At 37.1% G+C, this 16,810-nt stretch overlaps 1 protein-coding gene across 1 annotated transcript in view; it reads left to right on the forward strand.

Moving 5' to 3' along the window:
- The first annotated feature begins 12,594 nt into the window (after positions 1–12,594).
- Positions 12,595–16,810, forward strand: part of tmem116 (transmembrane protein 116) — a 34,890-nt gene continuing 30,674 nt past the window's right edge. Inside the window, exons 1-4 of the mRNA XM_067437603.1 lie at positions 12,595–12,844; positions 13,132–13,178; positions 13,338–13,401; positions 13,489–13,617. Coding sequence (XP_067293704.1) covers positions 12,779–12,844; positions 13,132–13,178; positions 13,338–13,401; positions 13,489–13,617 — 306 coding nt within the window. The 5' untranslated portion in view covers positions 12,595–12,778. The remainder of the gene's footprint in view (positions 12,845–13,131; positions 13,179–13,337; positions 13,402–13,488; positions 13,618–16,810) is intronic.

Here is a 16,810-nt window from a genome sequence, read left to right on the forward strand (position 1 = left end):
ATTCATACTAAACACATTCATACTATTTAGATAATGCTTTTCAAGCGGTCGTGAAATAATTACTTGTTTAAAGTAAGTGCCTACTCAAGAGTATGAGATTTCAGACGCAGTCTGAATGACCTGAGGTGGATAGTAGTGGAGTATTTTTACTCTGCTTAAGTAAATTTTCCAAGTGTATGTACTTTATCAGTGGTTTTCTTTGGAAAACGTTTACTTCACAAAATTCCATAATGTCATACTTTAATACTGCAATACGTTTCATATTGAATATCATTTAATACCTAATTACATTTAAAAAATAATATTTTGATAAATAATTACTTGAGAACAAGTAAGAAATTACAACATATTAAAGGTAAAAAAACAAAAAAAAACTTATTTATGAAATGTAGTGCAGTAAAAAGTACCACATTATGCGTGGAATGTAGTGAAGTAAAAGTTTTACAAAGAAAAACACTGACAAAGTACATATACTTGACTAATGTAGTTGAGTAGAAAGTAAAAATACTACTGTCCACTAGCCTAGAAATCTAGACGCACCCTAGCGGCAGCAAATCTAATCTGCCGCGAGTGTCGTCTAGCAACTCTCAATACTCTTCTGAGCTGTAAAAGCCAAACTCTGGTCGGTCCAATGACATCGTGTATAGAGTCGGTGGGTGGGGCTTAACAGAATGACAGCCGAGTCGCGTTTGCGTGCTTCTAGTAAACACAGAAACTGGCGAACGGCGGTCTTTCGATTCGGCTTTTACCGCAACACTGGAAGACTTGGAGTTAAAAAGACTTGCACTGAATTCATTCTTAAAAGGGGAAGATGTGTTCGGAGTTTAGCCGACCAGATACGGCGAAAGTTTAATCGGTCAACTAGCTCTGTTTCACCTTCGTTGCTCTGGTTGGTTGTAGCGATATCCTATCGCGTGCAGAGGGAGTTTGAAAGACAACCGTTTATCCGCCCCTCGGATTGAGCCGTCAATGGTGAGTTTCCAGACCAAACATCTTGATCTGGGTCTGGCTTGTCAGGCTAACTGTCCAACCTCTAGAAATAAGTGCGGCTCCTTTAAGGCTCGTCAGTAAACGGCCACTGTTATGATTGGCTAATGTCACTGCATAGAAAACAGTATCAACGCCTACTCGCTATGGACTAGGTGCACAAGATGGCGTCGATCAACTTCCGGGATTTGAGTGTGCGGATCAGTACCTCGGCTTTAATCTTTCCCACACTGCTAAGCAGCACTGCTAGTTTTGACATTGTCACTGAGATCAAGCAAGTAAAATGAGTGGATTCAGGGTTAAAGAAAGGGGATTGACCTTCCATCTTGTGTAGAAGAGCGCCATCATTCATATCTCCCCTCTTGTCATATCTTGGAACCGGAAGTGTACAAGCATACATTCAAGAAAGCGGCAATATAGAAACGCCAACTCGTGCAACTTGTCCATTGCATGTGTCTAAGTATTTTGTAAACTTTATCCATATAAAACAATAATTTACCAAATGTAAGACATATTAAATTGTTTACTTACGATTTGCGATGCTATCAGATTCCTTACTGCATTAAAGCTGCAGTCCATACATTTTACCTCGTTGTCGCCATCTCTGTTTGAAACCTGCAATTGCAGTTATCATCATCTTTATGGAGAAGGGTATTCCTGCACAACCGGAGGCTGCAGTTTCAGGACCCCAGTTCTAAGACCGCAGTTCTAGGACCCTAGTTTTTTGTGACAACAGCACCACCTACCGAATTGAATCACCAAAACACTCATTTAAGATGGACGATGGACACCGATCAGACTGTGAGTACCGATGTTCAATTAAGTTGTATTTTATAACATTTAAACGAAACAAAATAGCCAAAGTGAGAGCTGATAACTATGAATTAATAATTAATTCAGACGAATAAAGAATTTGTGTAATAGTTTTATTAACTACTATGATGTTCTTGATCGTGGCGTGGCCATATGATTTATTAAATCCTTGTTGATTTTTAATGACTATAATACATCTAGCCAGCACATTAAATAAACTTAAAAAGATGACAAAAGCATGTTGAAGTAAGGGTGTGTAAGATTTACCTGTAGCTTACTGTATTAGTGGGCAAACTTGCTGAATACTCATTGTTTTACCATAGTTAAGAATAAAATATCTTTCATCTGCGCTGACTGCCTGGTTGCACTATAATATTAGTCTGTCTAAATGATGCATAATGTTTGACAAGTTCAGAAATATATACTGTGGCTATGTTCTTATAGCCTGTGCTGATATATTGGTTTTATTATTTTTCTGTATGAATCTTGCACAAATCCTTGGAGCTGGACTGAAAAGACTGGGCATGATATTGCCGTGATTAATAAATGCATATTTTCCATTCTGCATATCATGTAGATGTCATAATGTAACCGAGATGGCAATGGCTTTTGACATGTATGTTACCTTTTTTGTTGCTTTTAGGGATTGCCACGCCATCACTGTGGAAATTGGTGGATTTTCATGCTATGGTAAGTCTCAGTGTTTTTTGTTTTTTTTTGCCAAGTATATAATACTATAGTATCTGTCACTGTCACACATCTTTCAGCTGGACGTGCCTTTCATTGAAAACTGGAAGTGTCTTTTTCTGATGGAGCGCTACAAAATAGAAGGGTATTACATAATATATATTTGTATTTTTCTCTGTAACACTTGCTGGTTTTAATACCTTGTGCTGTTTTTTATTACATTTTTTCTTTTTGATGTTTCATCTACAGTTAATTTTGTTCCTTGACTTATTTTTTTTAGATTACCATGTTCACCAGATTAGTATAATGACTGTCATTTGTCATCCATTTAGCTAAGTAAGGTATATAGGAAATGTTTACAATAGTTGGCTTCAACTGTATAGCACCATGGTCTCAATTGGGCATTGCTCTTATATATGCTTACAAATTTGGAGTTTGGAATTAGACATGAGTAACATGAATATTCTGTTTGGCTTTCTCTCTCTACAACTCCAATAAGTGTTAAATCAGAGATATATATTTCAGTTAAACATGTTAAACAAATGTTTCTTATTTAATTCTCTAAATAATCTCTCTCTCTCTCTCTCTCTCTCTCTCTCTCTCTCTCTCTCTCTCTCTCTCTCTCTCTCTCTCTCTCTCTCTCTCTCTCTCTCTCTCTCTCTCTCTCTCTCTCTCTCTCTCTCTCTCTCTCTCTCTTCAGAGGTGAAGCCAGCCATTCCGTTTGTGCAGCAACTGATGAAAAAAGGGGTCTTTTTGGTGCTGTTGTTATTGCAAAAATGACATATAAATATATATTCTTCAATCATTCTCGAGTCTTGTCTTGCCTCTCTACAACCTTTAAAATATCTGGCTGTAATTAAGTGACTGCATATACTTATTTAATCTTTATTTTACCTGATAATGAACTAATTAGTTAAACTTAAGGAGGTTAATCAATATACAGTATAATTCTATAGATTTTTAAGGTACTCAACTTTTTTTTAAAGATTTATATACATTTTTCCATTTATTTTTTGTGTAAAGTATTTAGTTTAAATTTAAAAATGTGACTCAAAGCAATTATTACACACTTTGTAATTAACCTCTGATGCATTTTGAATTAAAAAAAAAATCACAAAATATACTCCTGAGATTAAATATTTTGATACTATGTAGGCTACTAACTAAACCACATGGGTCATAGAACTGAGGTCCTGAAACTGCAGCACACCGCTATATCATCCAGTTCTGTAGGTGGCGCTGTCACAAAAAACGAGGGTCCTAGAATTGCGGTCCTGAAACTGGGGTCCTGAAACTGCAGCCTCCGGTTGTGCAGGAATATACTACTGTCTTTATGTGGGTTGTGCATCGGCACGGCTCCTCAGCGTGTTACAAATTTGATATTTGTTGTTGCTTGAAATTTAATGAAACATTTACTTGTGTCTCATGCAGCTTTGGACCCTGCCTTGTCTCAATTGTTTTTGTCTGGTTGAACTAAATGCGCTTCACCATCTTATCCACATGCTGTAATCACACCACAATACTTTCCCCAAAGACCAGTGAATGAAGAACGGTTTGAAGTAAAAAAACGTGAGAACTGCAGTGTTTTGTTTGTCTGTTTGTTTGTTTGTTTGTTTGTTTTGCTTTGGTTCTGATATTTGCTTGTTTGGTGCCTCAATTTGAAACATTTACGTATTTTTAATTTTTGAAATCTTAAAAATGTCCTTTGGTGACTATATATAACTAAACTGTTTTATTAGCATTGGAATGTGTGTATTTCCACCAGCATTTTTAGAGACACGTGTGGAAGTTCACACACACCCTGCTGGTAAATATTTGATATGTGGCAATAGTTCGTGTGACAACGGCATGAAGATTGCTTCCTTGTTTTTTTTATTATTATTATTTTTTTTTAAATATGGTCACGTGACCTGGGCATTGGACAAATATTCCACGTCTGACCTGGAAAGGGCCGCAGTCCAGCCCCTGAGGCTGTATGGGGCTTTCCGTCTTCCTGAATTATTAATGTCCAATGTACTTTTATAGCGGCTGGTTTCCTGTACCAGAAAAACACACTCAGAACTGAAAGTTATATTGTGAAAGTTATGAAACTTGTTGGCATTGTTTTGGAGTGCTTGCAAATAATGAATTATTATCAAATTTTATGTTTATATATGAAAGTCCATTTCTGCCACATAAGAAAAAAATGTGACATAAAAAAACAAATGATGAGATTACAAACGCTAAATCATAATTGTGTTTTACTAAAATTTGTTTTTTGTCTAATGTTGAGGAAAAAAGCTTCCATTAAGTATAGCCTAATTTATCTATAAACAAAAAAGAGGTCTGTGCATTTAATATAATGATCAGGCAAAACATTATGACAGGTGAAGTGAATATCTCTTCATCACGGCACCTGTTAGTGGGTGGGATATATTAGGCAGCAAGTGGACATTTGTCCTCAAAGTTGATGTGTTAGAAGCAGGAAAAATGGCCAAGTGTAAGGATTTGAGTGAGTTTGACAAGGGCCAAATTGTGATGGCTATACGCCTGGGTCAGATCATCTCCAAAACTGCAGCTCTTGTGGGCTGTTCCCGGTCTGCAGTGGTCAGTATCTATCAAAAGTGCTCCAAGGAAGGAACAGTGGAGAACCGGCCACAGGGTCATGGGCGGCCAAGGCTCATTGATGCACGTGGGGAGTGAAGGCTGGCCCGTGTGGTCCGATCAAACAGAGGAGCTACTGGAGCTCAAATTACTCAAGAAGTTAATGCTGATTCTGACAGAAAGGTGTCAGAATACACAGAGCATCTCAATTTGTTGCGTATGGGGCGGCACAGCCGCAGAGCAGTCAGGGTGCCCATGCTGACTCCTGTCCACCGCCGAAAGAGCTATCGGTGGCACGTGAGCATCAGAACTGGACCACAGAGCAATGGAAGAAGGTGGCCTGGTCTGATGAATAATGTTTTCTTTTACATCACGTGGATGGCCGGGTGTGTGTGTGTGTGTGTGGCTGACCTGGGGAACACATGGCACCAGGATGCACTATGGGAAGAAGGTAAGCCAGTGGAGGGAGTGTGATGCTTTGGCCAATGTTCTGCTGGGAAACTGAGCACCTGTGGGATGTGCTGAACAAACAAGTCTGATTTATAAAGGCCACACCTCACAACTTACAGGACTTCAAGGATCTGCTGCTAACATCTTGGTGCCAAATCCCACAGCACACCTTCAGGGGTCTAGTGGAGTCCATCTCTCGACAGGTCAGGGCTGTTTTGGCAGCCAAAGGGGGACAAAACAATATTAGGAATAATGTTATGCCTAATCGGTGTATATATTTCATTGCAAATCTTAGTTCTACCTGAAATAGTGAGCACAATTATTATTCAGAGCATCCAATAAACTTTATTTTGCTTATATACTTTAAGCTTCCACATATCCTAGGCCACAAGCTGTGAGAGTCCAGCACAATTATTTAACTGGAAACTGAAAAGGGAAGAGAGAAAAGGGGGTTTTGTATTGCTGTTTCATACACACTGTCAACTGTTTTGGATTCTAAATGTCACAATAATGCCCCACTGCTCAAGGCCAAATATAGCAGTTTAACCTTATTGCTGACTTATTTTTTAAAGAAGATAGGCACAAGTCTGATATGAACTTCTGAATGAACCCCCTTGATCCATTGAGCACATTTGGCTCATTTACCTGGAAGGAGAGGATGCATCAAATCACTCGGACAGACTGGACTGACTCTAAACAAACGAGAAGACTTGTGAGAGAAGCAACAGCGAGGCCAGTGAGGGCTCTGAAAGAGCTCAAAATGTGTAGCAGTTACTCAACCATATCAAGAACAGAAGTCATTACTCAAAGAAAAGAGCCAGTCAGTGGGACCGGGACTGCATGTGTCCATGCACACTCCTGTTCACAGGTGGACTCTCATGGCTGCATTTATTTGATCAAAGATCTTGTGAAAACTGTGAAAGCCCATTTCTGACACACACTGTAAAAATTATATATGATCAATAAGTTATGGCAACATATGTTTTTACATTGCTTTACTTCATCAAAATAAGTTAAGCAATTTTCAACTATTTTTATGTTATATAAGATAAGTCAGTTTAATGCAATTTAAGTTGATTGGACTTTTTTATGCAAGAAAAAGTCATGGTGAATCATTATTATGACATAAAAAGGTGGAAGTTATGATATACTAAGTCATAATTATGACACAAAAAGAAATTATGAATAGAAATTATAAAGGTTATAATAAAGACATTTTATAAATATGATTTTTTTAAGTCATGTTTGTAAAAGGTCTTTATTATGACCTTAAAAGTCAAAATTATCACACTATGTCAAAATCATAATTTAAAAAGTCATTATTATAAGATAAAAAGGTAAAATTATTATGTAATTTAGACTTTTTATGTCGTAATTAGGATTTTTAAGTCAAAATATGACTTAGAATGTCATATTAAAATTTTTATTGGCATAATTTCGATTTATGCTATAACTGATTTAGTATGTCAATTTCTAGTTGTAATTTTGATTTAGTATGTCATAATTCCAACTTTTTATTGTATAATTATGACTTTTGAAGCCATCATTTTGACTTTAAATAAAAGAAATTGGATTTTTAAACCAATATTTCCCTTTAGTATGTCGTTATTTCAACTTTTATGTCATAATTATGATTTTTTAAGTCATAATTTTACTTAGAATGTCATATTTAATTTTTTTGGCATAATTTCGATTTATGCTATAACTTTGACATAGTATGTCAATTTCTAGTCATAATTTCTAGTTTTTAAGTCTTAATTTTGAGATTTTAATCATATAGTTGACTTTTAAAGTCATAATTTTGACTTTAAATAAAAATCATGATTCCAGCTTAGTATGCCATAATTTAGACATTTTATATCATAATTATGATTTACCAAAGCTTTCCATAAAAATGAAATAAGCTTTCATTAAAACTGTAATATTGTGAAAATAGTATTATAATTTCAAATACCTGTTTTCAATAAATGTTTTGTTTCTGTACAACACCATTTCCAGAAAAACATTTTGTACAAAGCATTAAAATCAAGACTCTGATTTGTTAATTCTCTTTTACGTTGATTTAACTAGCAAAAGTACAAAGAAAAGATTTCTAATGTTTGAAAATACACTTGTACAGCGCAGCTACTCAACAGTGTGTGGTCGTATTTTTCATGATGGGCTGTACATGTTCAATAATAGACAGATCTGGACTGCAGGTGTAGATTGTGTTAGGTGAGCACATGTGTCTGTATTTAGCACAGTAGCTTGACGGTTTTTCATGCAATGCCTTCTAAGGGGTCAAAGGTCAGGCACATTCAGCATGTTTCCTGCCTCCCTCTACACACACTGTGATTTCTCTGGATTCCCTGAATCTTTTCCCTGAATCAAAATTATGTTTGGTGGATGGTGAAAGACAAATACTTTGCAATCTTGCATTGATAAATATGATTTTGAATTTATTCCTGTGATCAAATCTGTATTTTCTGCATCATTTCTCCAGTCTTCAGTGTCACGATCCTTCATAAAGTCTAATATGATGATTTGCTGCTCAAGAAACATTTATGATTATTAGCCTATCAATGTTGGGTTAGATTGCTTCATATTGCAGGATTATTTGATGAATAAAGTTTAAAAGAACAGCATTTATTTGAAATATAATCTTTTGTGACATTATAAATGTCTTTACTGTCACTTTACATCAGTTTAATGTATCTTTGCTGAAATAAAGTATTCATTTCTGTCACACACACACACACACACACACACACACACACACACACACAAAAACAGTATGCAAGCACATGAAAGTGTAAATCACAGACTGAAAGCTATATTGTGGCAGAGCACTGAACCATGTTCACCTTGTCATAGACAACTATAACCATACTTTTTTCCCCTCCAGTTTACTGTTTATATTTCTATACATTTGTTTGCATGAACGCTCAAATGAGCTCAAATGAGCATGTTTGTGTGTGTGTTTTATTGGATAAGACAGTGCACAGAGAGAGGGGTGCAGTGGAAGAAAGAGAGGAAAGTGATGATGCAGCCTGGACTCCATTAGCATCATGTGTATGTTAGAGTTATAACTTTTGACTATTTTTCAAATAATCAATTTCTTATAGGATCATAAATTGATGAACTTTTGCTCAAAACAACAATAAAAAGGCTCTAGTTCCTTAAAGTTTCAAAATGGGAACAAAGGTTACTACTTATAGGTAAGTACAACTTCCTAAAACTTTCTAGAACTGTTGAGAACTTTCTGGAACTTTCCAGAATAATCCTAATCTTGGCATATATATATATATTTAGAGAGAGAGAGAGAGAGAGAGAGAGAGAGAGAGAGAGAGAGAGAGAGAGAGAGAGAGAGAGAGAGAGAGAGAGAGAGAGCGCTTTATGAGCAAACAACTCAACTCAACAATATCAAAGACTTATATATATGAAGACGTTCCACTTATGAATGGAAGAAGGTGCGAACAGGCAGTGTTCTGAGATGCTTGTTTAGGATTGCTCATGCGCATTAGCTTTGTCCAGGCTGAAAAACGCTATTTTTTTGTCCTGATTCAAGCCTTTAGAAATAAAATTTATGAGACAGTTGTTCTCAGATTTCATTGGTGATTTCAAATATGATATTTAACCGTAAGTTTGGTGAGCAATTTTGGAGAATTTGATATTTCCCCATTCGAAGAGATAGGAGCTGCAAACTGCATTGATTTAAACCGTCAACCCGTTGCTTCCCACTGAAGTCCATTATATGGAGAAAAATCCTAGAATGTTTACCTTAAAAAACGTAATATCTTTTTAACTGAAGAAAGAAAGACATGAACATGGATTGGATGAGATGGGGGGTGTGAGTAAATTATCAGGAAATTTTCAAGTGAACTAAGTCATTCGGCGGCCATCTTTAAAACGCCTCTCGGGCATGGAAGTGCAGCTCCTATCTCTTTGAATGGGAAACGAGCACAGAATGGGGTCACAGTGCACAGAAGTCACCAACTTTCTGCAGAGTCAATAGCTACAGACCTCCAAACTTCATGTGGCCTTCAGATGAGCTCAAGAACAGTGTGTAGAGAGCTTCATGGAATGGGTTTCCATGGCCGAGCAGCTCATCCAAGCCTTACATCACCAAGTGCATTGCAAAGCGTGGGATGCAGTGGAGTAAAGCTAGCCTGGTCCTACCAGACTCTCCTACATTTCATTTGTACCGAGAGTCTGGCCACTCTCCATTGACAAGGGTTAACATTCTTGAAGGCGGGAACTCTGTTCAAGTTTAAAACTATTGGATCTGCCCAGAGCCACTCTAGATCTGCCATTACCAATCACTAACATTTGGTTGTGACGTATGTCATCTCAAACCATAGACTGTAGCGCACGACATTAACATCATCATTCTCAGCAACTCCCTCTGTTCACTGATTGGACCGGTTAAAATTTGACCGGAAAAAAACAGAGAATATACTGCAATCCCAGACTTAGTACTGAAGGAAAATGAAAATTGAGCGGAAGAACATAGGAGGGCGGAGCCAGGCTAGTGTAAAGCAGCCGCCACTGGACTCTAGAGCAGTGTAGACATCTTCTCTGGAGTGACCAATCATGCTTCTCTGTCTGGCAAGTCGATGGACGAGCCTGGATTTGGCGGTTGCTAGAAGAACGGTACTTGCCTGACTGCATTGCGCCAAGTGTAAAGTTTGGTGGAGGGGGATTATGGTGTTTGGTTGTTGTTGGGTTTTTTTAGGGGTTGGGCTTGGGCCCTTAGTTCCAGTGAAAGGAACTCTTAATGCCAATACATTTTGGACAATTTCATGCTCCCAACTTTGTGGGAACAGTTTGGGGATGGCCCCTTCCTGTTCCAACATGACTGCGCACCAGTGCTCAAAGCGTCGGTCCATAAAGACATGGATGAGTGAGTTTGGTGTGGAGGAACTTTACTGGCCTGCACAGTCCTGACCTCAACCCGATCGAACAGCTTTGGGATGAATTAGAGTGGAGACTGAGCGCTTAAGGCCTTCTCGTCCAACATTAGTGCCTGACCTCAAAAATGCGCTTTTAGAAGAAGTGTCAAAAATTCCCATAAAGACACTCCTAAACCTTGTGGAAAGCCTTCCCAGAAGAAGCTGTTAGTGCTGCAAACAGTCAGCAAACTCCATATTAAACCCTACGGATTATGAATGGGATGTCATTAAAGTTCATGTGCATGTAAAGGCAGACGTCCCAAAACATTTGGCAATATAGTGTATATCTCCCTTTAGAGTGGACTTTGAGCTTTGTTACCTTGCAGATCTTTTTTATGCGCAGACAGCAACATTACACACTAACTAAAGTTGAAAAAACATAATAGGACCGATTTGTCAATTTATGACATCTTTTATTTGAAAAAAAGTCAAAAGGTTATAGCCCTAGTGTATGTGCACTGCCATATTTAACCTCCATGTGAAGCACAGTGACTGATATGAAGAAATGACGTAAACTCTATTAGACAGCCTTCGTAGGCAGTCCTTGTGTTCATTGTTCTCACGCATACTGCCGTTAATGAAGCCAGACATGGTGAGAGAAGTAGTGCTCTAATGGTCATGGGAACTGACAGGCCAGTGCATAATGCACATCAGTCAGATCTAACTATTCCTACCAACCGGACAAAACTGAACATGTTTGAAATGATAATCTCTTGTATTGTATTGTGGGATAGGTTAAATACCGAGCAATCAATGTGCATATTTATGTCACAGAAAATAGATGCACAACCAACCTGGATTCAGATTAGACACTGATCTACACTCTAAAAAAAATGCTGGGTTAAAAACTAGAATTTAAAATGGACAAACCCAGAAATTGGGTTGTTTGAATGGGTCCATTCACTGTCTGGGGTTCAAACAACCCAATATCCATTTTCAACCCCACTTGGGTTGTTTTTAACCCAGCAATTTTTAGAGTGTATGTGGATCTTGTAATTCATATTTCATAAGTCTGTGTCTAAAAGATTATTCTTAAACAGCAGCCTTTGATAATAAGGCCACACTGCAAGCAAATTAGTTCATGGTAAAGCCTTTTTTTTAACAAATAGGAGTAACTCATATTTTAACATCTTTATAGCTTATAAAATAACGCGTTAGTTACTGGAACTTTCAGTTTTGTTGCATGATTTGTTAATGCCAAAAAAAGTGTTGTAGTACTTGAGACCGGTCTTAAGACCAGTTTTTGAAAGTCTTGTCTTGGTCAAGAGGACGTCGGATTTAGTTTCAAGACCGGTCAAGATCACAACTGCTGGGATATCACTGCTGCCAGAGCATTGTCTGATTTATTTATATAAACTCACTGCTTCAGATGCTATAAATATTTATTTCTACTGATTTATTTATTGTGTCGGTTCAGAAATGAATGAGGGATTGTGTCAAGAAGGTCACCACTATTAATACAAATCCTCACAAAATTCAAGATATTGTTGCAAAAACAGTACTTGATCTGGAATTTTATATTATAATGTGATAATTAAGCAATATCACAAGAGCAAGAGAGCTGTTTTTACAAATGTGAAGCATGACTGTAAACATGATATTGCCTTACAAGCATTCAATATATTTAAAAAAAAAACATTATTCTCAACATTATTCATGCGTTTGTGTAATTTACCAATTCATATGCATCTACTGTACCACCTCTGCAGTGCAATGAATTGTATTGATTGATTTTTATTTGATTGGTAACAGCTTTATATAGTTTCTCATAGTAATATGTATTGATCAAAGATAAGTCATTTCTGATCTTTATGAATTTAAGGAGTGTCTGGTCTTGGTCTCGGATTAGGTGGTCTTGACTACAACCCTATTTTCGATTTTCACACAGCATTTTCACGTACAACAGACAAAGGGACGTCTTTGCAAATACAGATGATTGTGCGAGCCAAAACAAAGCGCCACTATCTCGCCATGTGCCTAGTGAAGCACGCGCGCCTGTCGCTTCCTTTGAGCTCCGTATGTACATTGAAACATGACGAATGTGTGACGCAATCGGATGGTAGCCAATCGAAATCGCGCTCTGCTGCCGTGGGCGGGGCGCGCAGTTTTTATTTACAGTACTCGAGTTCGAAAGCACATTTTTGTTACTTTGTAACTCTGGTGTGTGTGATTAAATGATTATTTTGGCATGTTTTGGTAGCACATATACATTTATTAGAACTGATATTTGCTTTTGTTACACAAGAAAGGATTTCGAGTGGAATAAAGGGCTGAAGTTGAATTAATTGACCACTAAATAGTCCTACTTGGCTATTTATTATTGCAATATGGACTATTTTGGACAAAATAATTCACAGATGAACACCACTACTCCGACTGACAACTTGACATATGTAAGTAGTTTTGCAACATTTTACAGCATAGTTAAGCTTCGGGCGCGCATGGAAAAGATTTTCTTTAAATTATCTTTTTAAATGACACGGCATTTGAGAAGTAATAATACATTCAAACACTAACTTATTTAGCAAGTAAACTAATCACTGACTTCCGTAACGTATATCCAGACACCTCGTATCTAGGTCATGCATTGTCATAAACTCATAAAAATATGAGTCTCCATGGTAATAAACACACCAAATAAATGCACTATTCTTCCTTTGTTTTTCTTTTCTGTTCAAAGGTATACTCTACAGTTCGATGTATTCAAATGACAATGGCCATGCTAAGGTATCTATTTTATTTATTTATTTATTTATTTATTTATTTATTTATTTATTTATTTATTTATTTATTTATTTATTTATGTACAGTCATTTGATAAATAGACACGTGTTTTATGTCTTGTATAGCCTACTTATTAATATGTGTTGATAATTTGCCTCTCAGCATTGTAGGTGCTGGCTCCATAATCGGATATGCCATTTATACAAAACTAGTAAAGAAACCAGAGGTAAGCCTCCATAGCTATTGAATTATTAACAATATAACATGTTCATAGAAATGTAATTTTGACCACAGAAACAACCCTATGTTTCAGGTGCTGCCGTTGTTCTTGTTAAGTTTGACAGACCTGCTGTTAGCTTTGAGTTGGATGGTTGGTGGTCTTCTCTTCACCCAGAACTGCGACTCTTACAACATCTGCTACAACCTTCACATAGTGGAACAGGTACAGAACTGACTCAATATTATGCTAAAATAATGCTTATCATAGGCGAAAGAGCACTACTTCCTCTCTATGCCTTTGTTCATGCAATGTTTTTGCATCATACTTGCACTTCCACAAAAAAACCCACATTGGAGCAGTCGACTGCATCTGGGATCAAAAGAACAAAATAATACTAAGATGAGCATTCTTTTAAAAAAATGCTCCTATTATGCTATTTTAAAGGATCCTAGATTAGTTTTGCAGGTCTCCTACAACAGGTTTACTTGCATCCCGGGTCAAAACACTTCAATTTTCTCATAATATTTATTGTAGCATCAGCTCTTTTCACTCAGTGTCTGAAACAGCTTGATCAAGGATTCTGTCTCTAAACTCACTCTCCGAGAGCCTGCTCTGCTCTGATTGGTCAGTCTGTTGTGATTGTTCTGCTCTGCTCTGATTGGTCAGATGGCCCAGACTGTTGTGATTGGTCTACCGCTTACTGTGCATGTTGTAGTTGTGGTCAATATATCAGTAAACATGATTAACTGCTAAAAATTTGCCAACCGGTAGAGATTTTTACGGAAGAGGATTAGGGCCAAGCAAAAAAAAAAAAAAAAAAAAAAGCATTTCGAGATTAAAGTCATTATAATGCGAAATTAAACTCGTTAAATTTCGAGAAAAAAAGTCGAGATACAATCTTGAGAATAAACTCATTAAATATCGAGAATAAAGTCGGTCTGTTTCGAGAGAAAAAACTCGTTATATTTAGAGAAAAAAGTCGAAATAAAATCTTGAGAATAAACTCATTAAATATCGAGAATAAAGTCGGTCTGTTTCGAGAGAAAAAACTCGTTATATTTAGAGAAAAAAGTCGAAATAAAATCTTGAGAATAAACTCATTAAATATCGAGAATAAAGTCGGTCTGTTTCGAGAGAAAAAGTCGAAATAAAATCTTGAGAATAGCGCATTCGATCAGTGTTCATTGCATAGCATACTGATATCACTTAGTCAAGCTATATTTCAGACTTTCTTTCAGTAACAAAGAAAATACTATCAACTTTAGCTAATTATGACAAAATTGTATTAATGTCCTCTATCAGTATGCTATGCAATGAACACTGATCGAATGCGTTATTCTCAAGATTTTATTTAGACTTTTTTTCTCAAAATATAACAAGTTTTTTCTCGAAACACAACGATTTTATTCTCGATATTTAATGAGTTTATTCTCAAGATTTTATTTAGACTTTTTTCGTGAAATTTAACAAGTTTAATCTCGCATTATAATGACTTTAATCTCGAGATGCTATTATTTTTTATTATTTTTTGCTTGGCCCTAATCCTCTTCCGTAGATTTTGGACTACCGTCTCTATCGCAGTTACGTTCATGTGAGTTTGCTTACCGAAAGCTTATCGTTTGTGTTTTTAAGCATTGCAGTTTAAAAACAGGAGATTTTAAGGCGATGAAGTGCAATTAGCAGTGAAAGACAAGTCATTTCAGTATATACGCACACTCTCTGAGAGACACACGACATGAAGCCGCTGCTCATAGAGAGTGTGTGAGAACTGAACTGAGTGCTTTTGCCGCATATATGAGCTTGAACGGTTAAATGCACATACCTATGAGTCAAAGTGACCATCCATCTGCAAGTAAACCCAGTAGTTTGTGTCTTAAGTGAACATAAACAGATGAGAAAGAAAACACACAAGTATACTGGATCTGTGCAGTCTGTCTTAAAGTGACAGCAGCCTAATTTACCTGATGTCATTATTAATGCAAATCAAACAACTACTAAACTGAAAATCTCTCACTGCTCTTGACTGAATCACTTCTGTTACTTTAATAAAACTGACACACAATCATGCTAAAATAATGCTCATCATAGGTGAAAGAGCAATACTTCCTCTTTATGCCTTTGACAATGCATACTTCCACAAATAAAGCCACAATGAAGCAGTCATATTTGATTGACTGCCAGGGCCGGCGCTCCGCACACGCACATCACGCACTGCGCGTAGGGCACCAAGTGCTTGGGGGGGCACCAAAAAATCTGGGTCGTTAAAAAATCATCATAATAGGCTACAGTATAAATAACAAATAAAATATTTCTAAAAGCATGTTAATATACAAAAGTAATATAGGCTGATATTAAGGACTGTCATGTGTACATAATAATGTACTATGATTGTTTAAAATCATAGTTTACCGCGAACTGAAAGTATTAGTAGCATAGATCCTTATCTATCACAATCGTGCATAGACAATTCTGATGGAGAATGAGTATTCCTCTGTACTATAATTATTTACAAGACATGTTTACATATATTATTTACCATGAGTGCTATATGCTTTGTTGTACATTCGCAAGCTAAATGTGTTTGCCGTAAATGCACCGTTATGTTGTTTACATAAAGGCAGCCGGAATGGCGCTAATGACGTTACGGCCGCGAGTTCGAGCCCCGCTCAGAACAGGATTGGGGGGGCACCGCCAAGCATTTGTGCTTAGGGCACCCAAATGGCTAGCACCGGCCCTGTTGACTGCATCTGGGATCAAAAAACAATCATATTGCTAAGATTAGCATCCTTTTCAAACGTTTAAAGTGCTCCTTTTATGCAATTTTAAAGGGTTCTAATTTAATTTTGCAGGTCTCCTACAACAGGTTTACATGCATCCAAGGTCAAAAAACACTTTAATTTTCTCATAATATCCATTGCAGCATCAGCTCTTTTCTCTAGTGTCTGAATTAGCTCAATCAAGGATTTGGTCTGTAAACCTTCCTTTCCAAAAGTCTGCTCTGATTGGTCAGACGGCCCAGTGTGTTGTGACTGGTCTACCACTTACAGTGCAGTGCGTGTCATAGAAGTGCGTGTTTTGTGTTTTTAAGCATTGTGGTTTAAAAACAGGTGATTTTAAACTGTTGAAGTGCAATTAGCAGTAAAAGACAAGTCATTTCTGTATATATACGCACACTCTCTGAGAGAGTGTGTGAGAACTGAACTGAGTTCTTTTGCCGCCTAATTGTAGCCTAGAAATCTAGACGCACCCTAGCGGCAGCAAATTTAATCTGCCCGCGAGTGTCGTCTAGCAACTCTCAATACCCTTCTGAGCTGTATTCGCCAAACTCTTGCCAGGCCAATCACATCGTGTATAGAGTCGGCGGGCGGGGCCATTAGGACGATGGCCGAGTTGCGTTTGCGTGCTTCTAGTAAAC

This window comes from Pseudorasbora parva, chromosome 3, assembly GCF_024679245.1.
Source record: "Pseudorasbora parva isolate DD20220531a chromosome 3, ASM2467924v1, whole genome shotgun sequence".
In the NCBI taxonomy this organism is placed as follows: domain Eukaryota; kingdom Metazoa; phylum Chordata; class Actinopteri; order Cypriniformes; family Gobionidae; genus Pseudorasbora; species Pseudorasbora parva.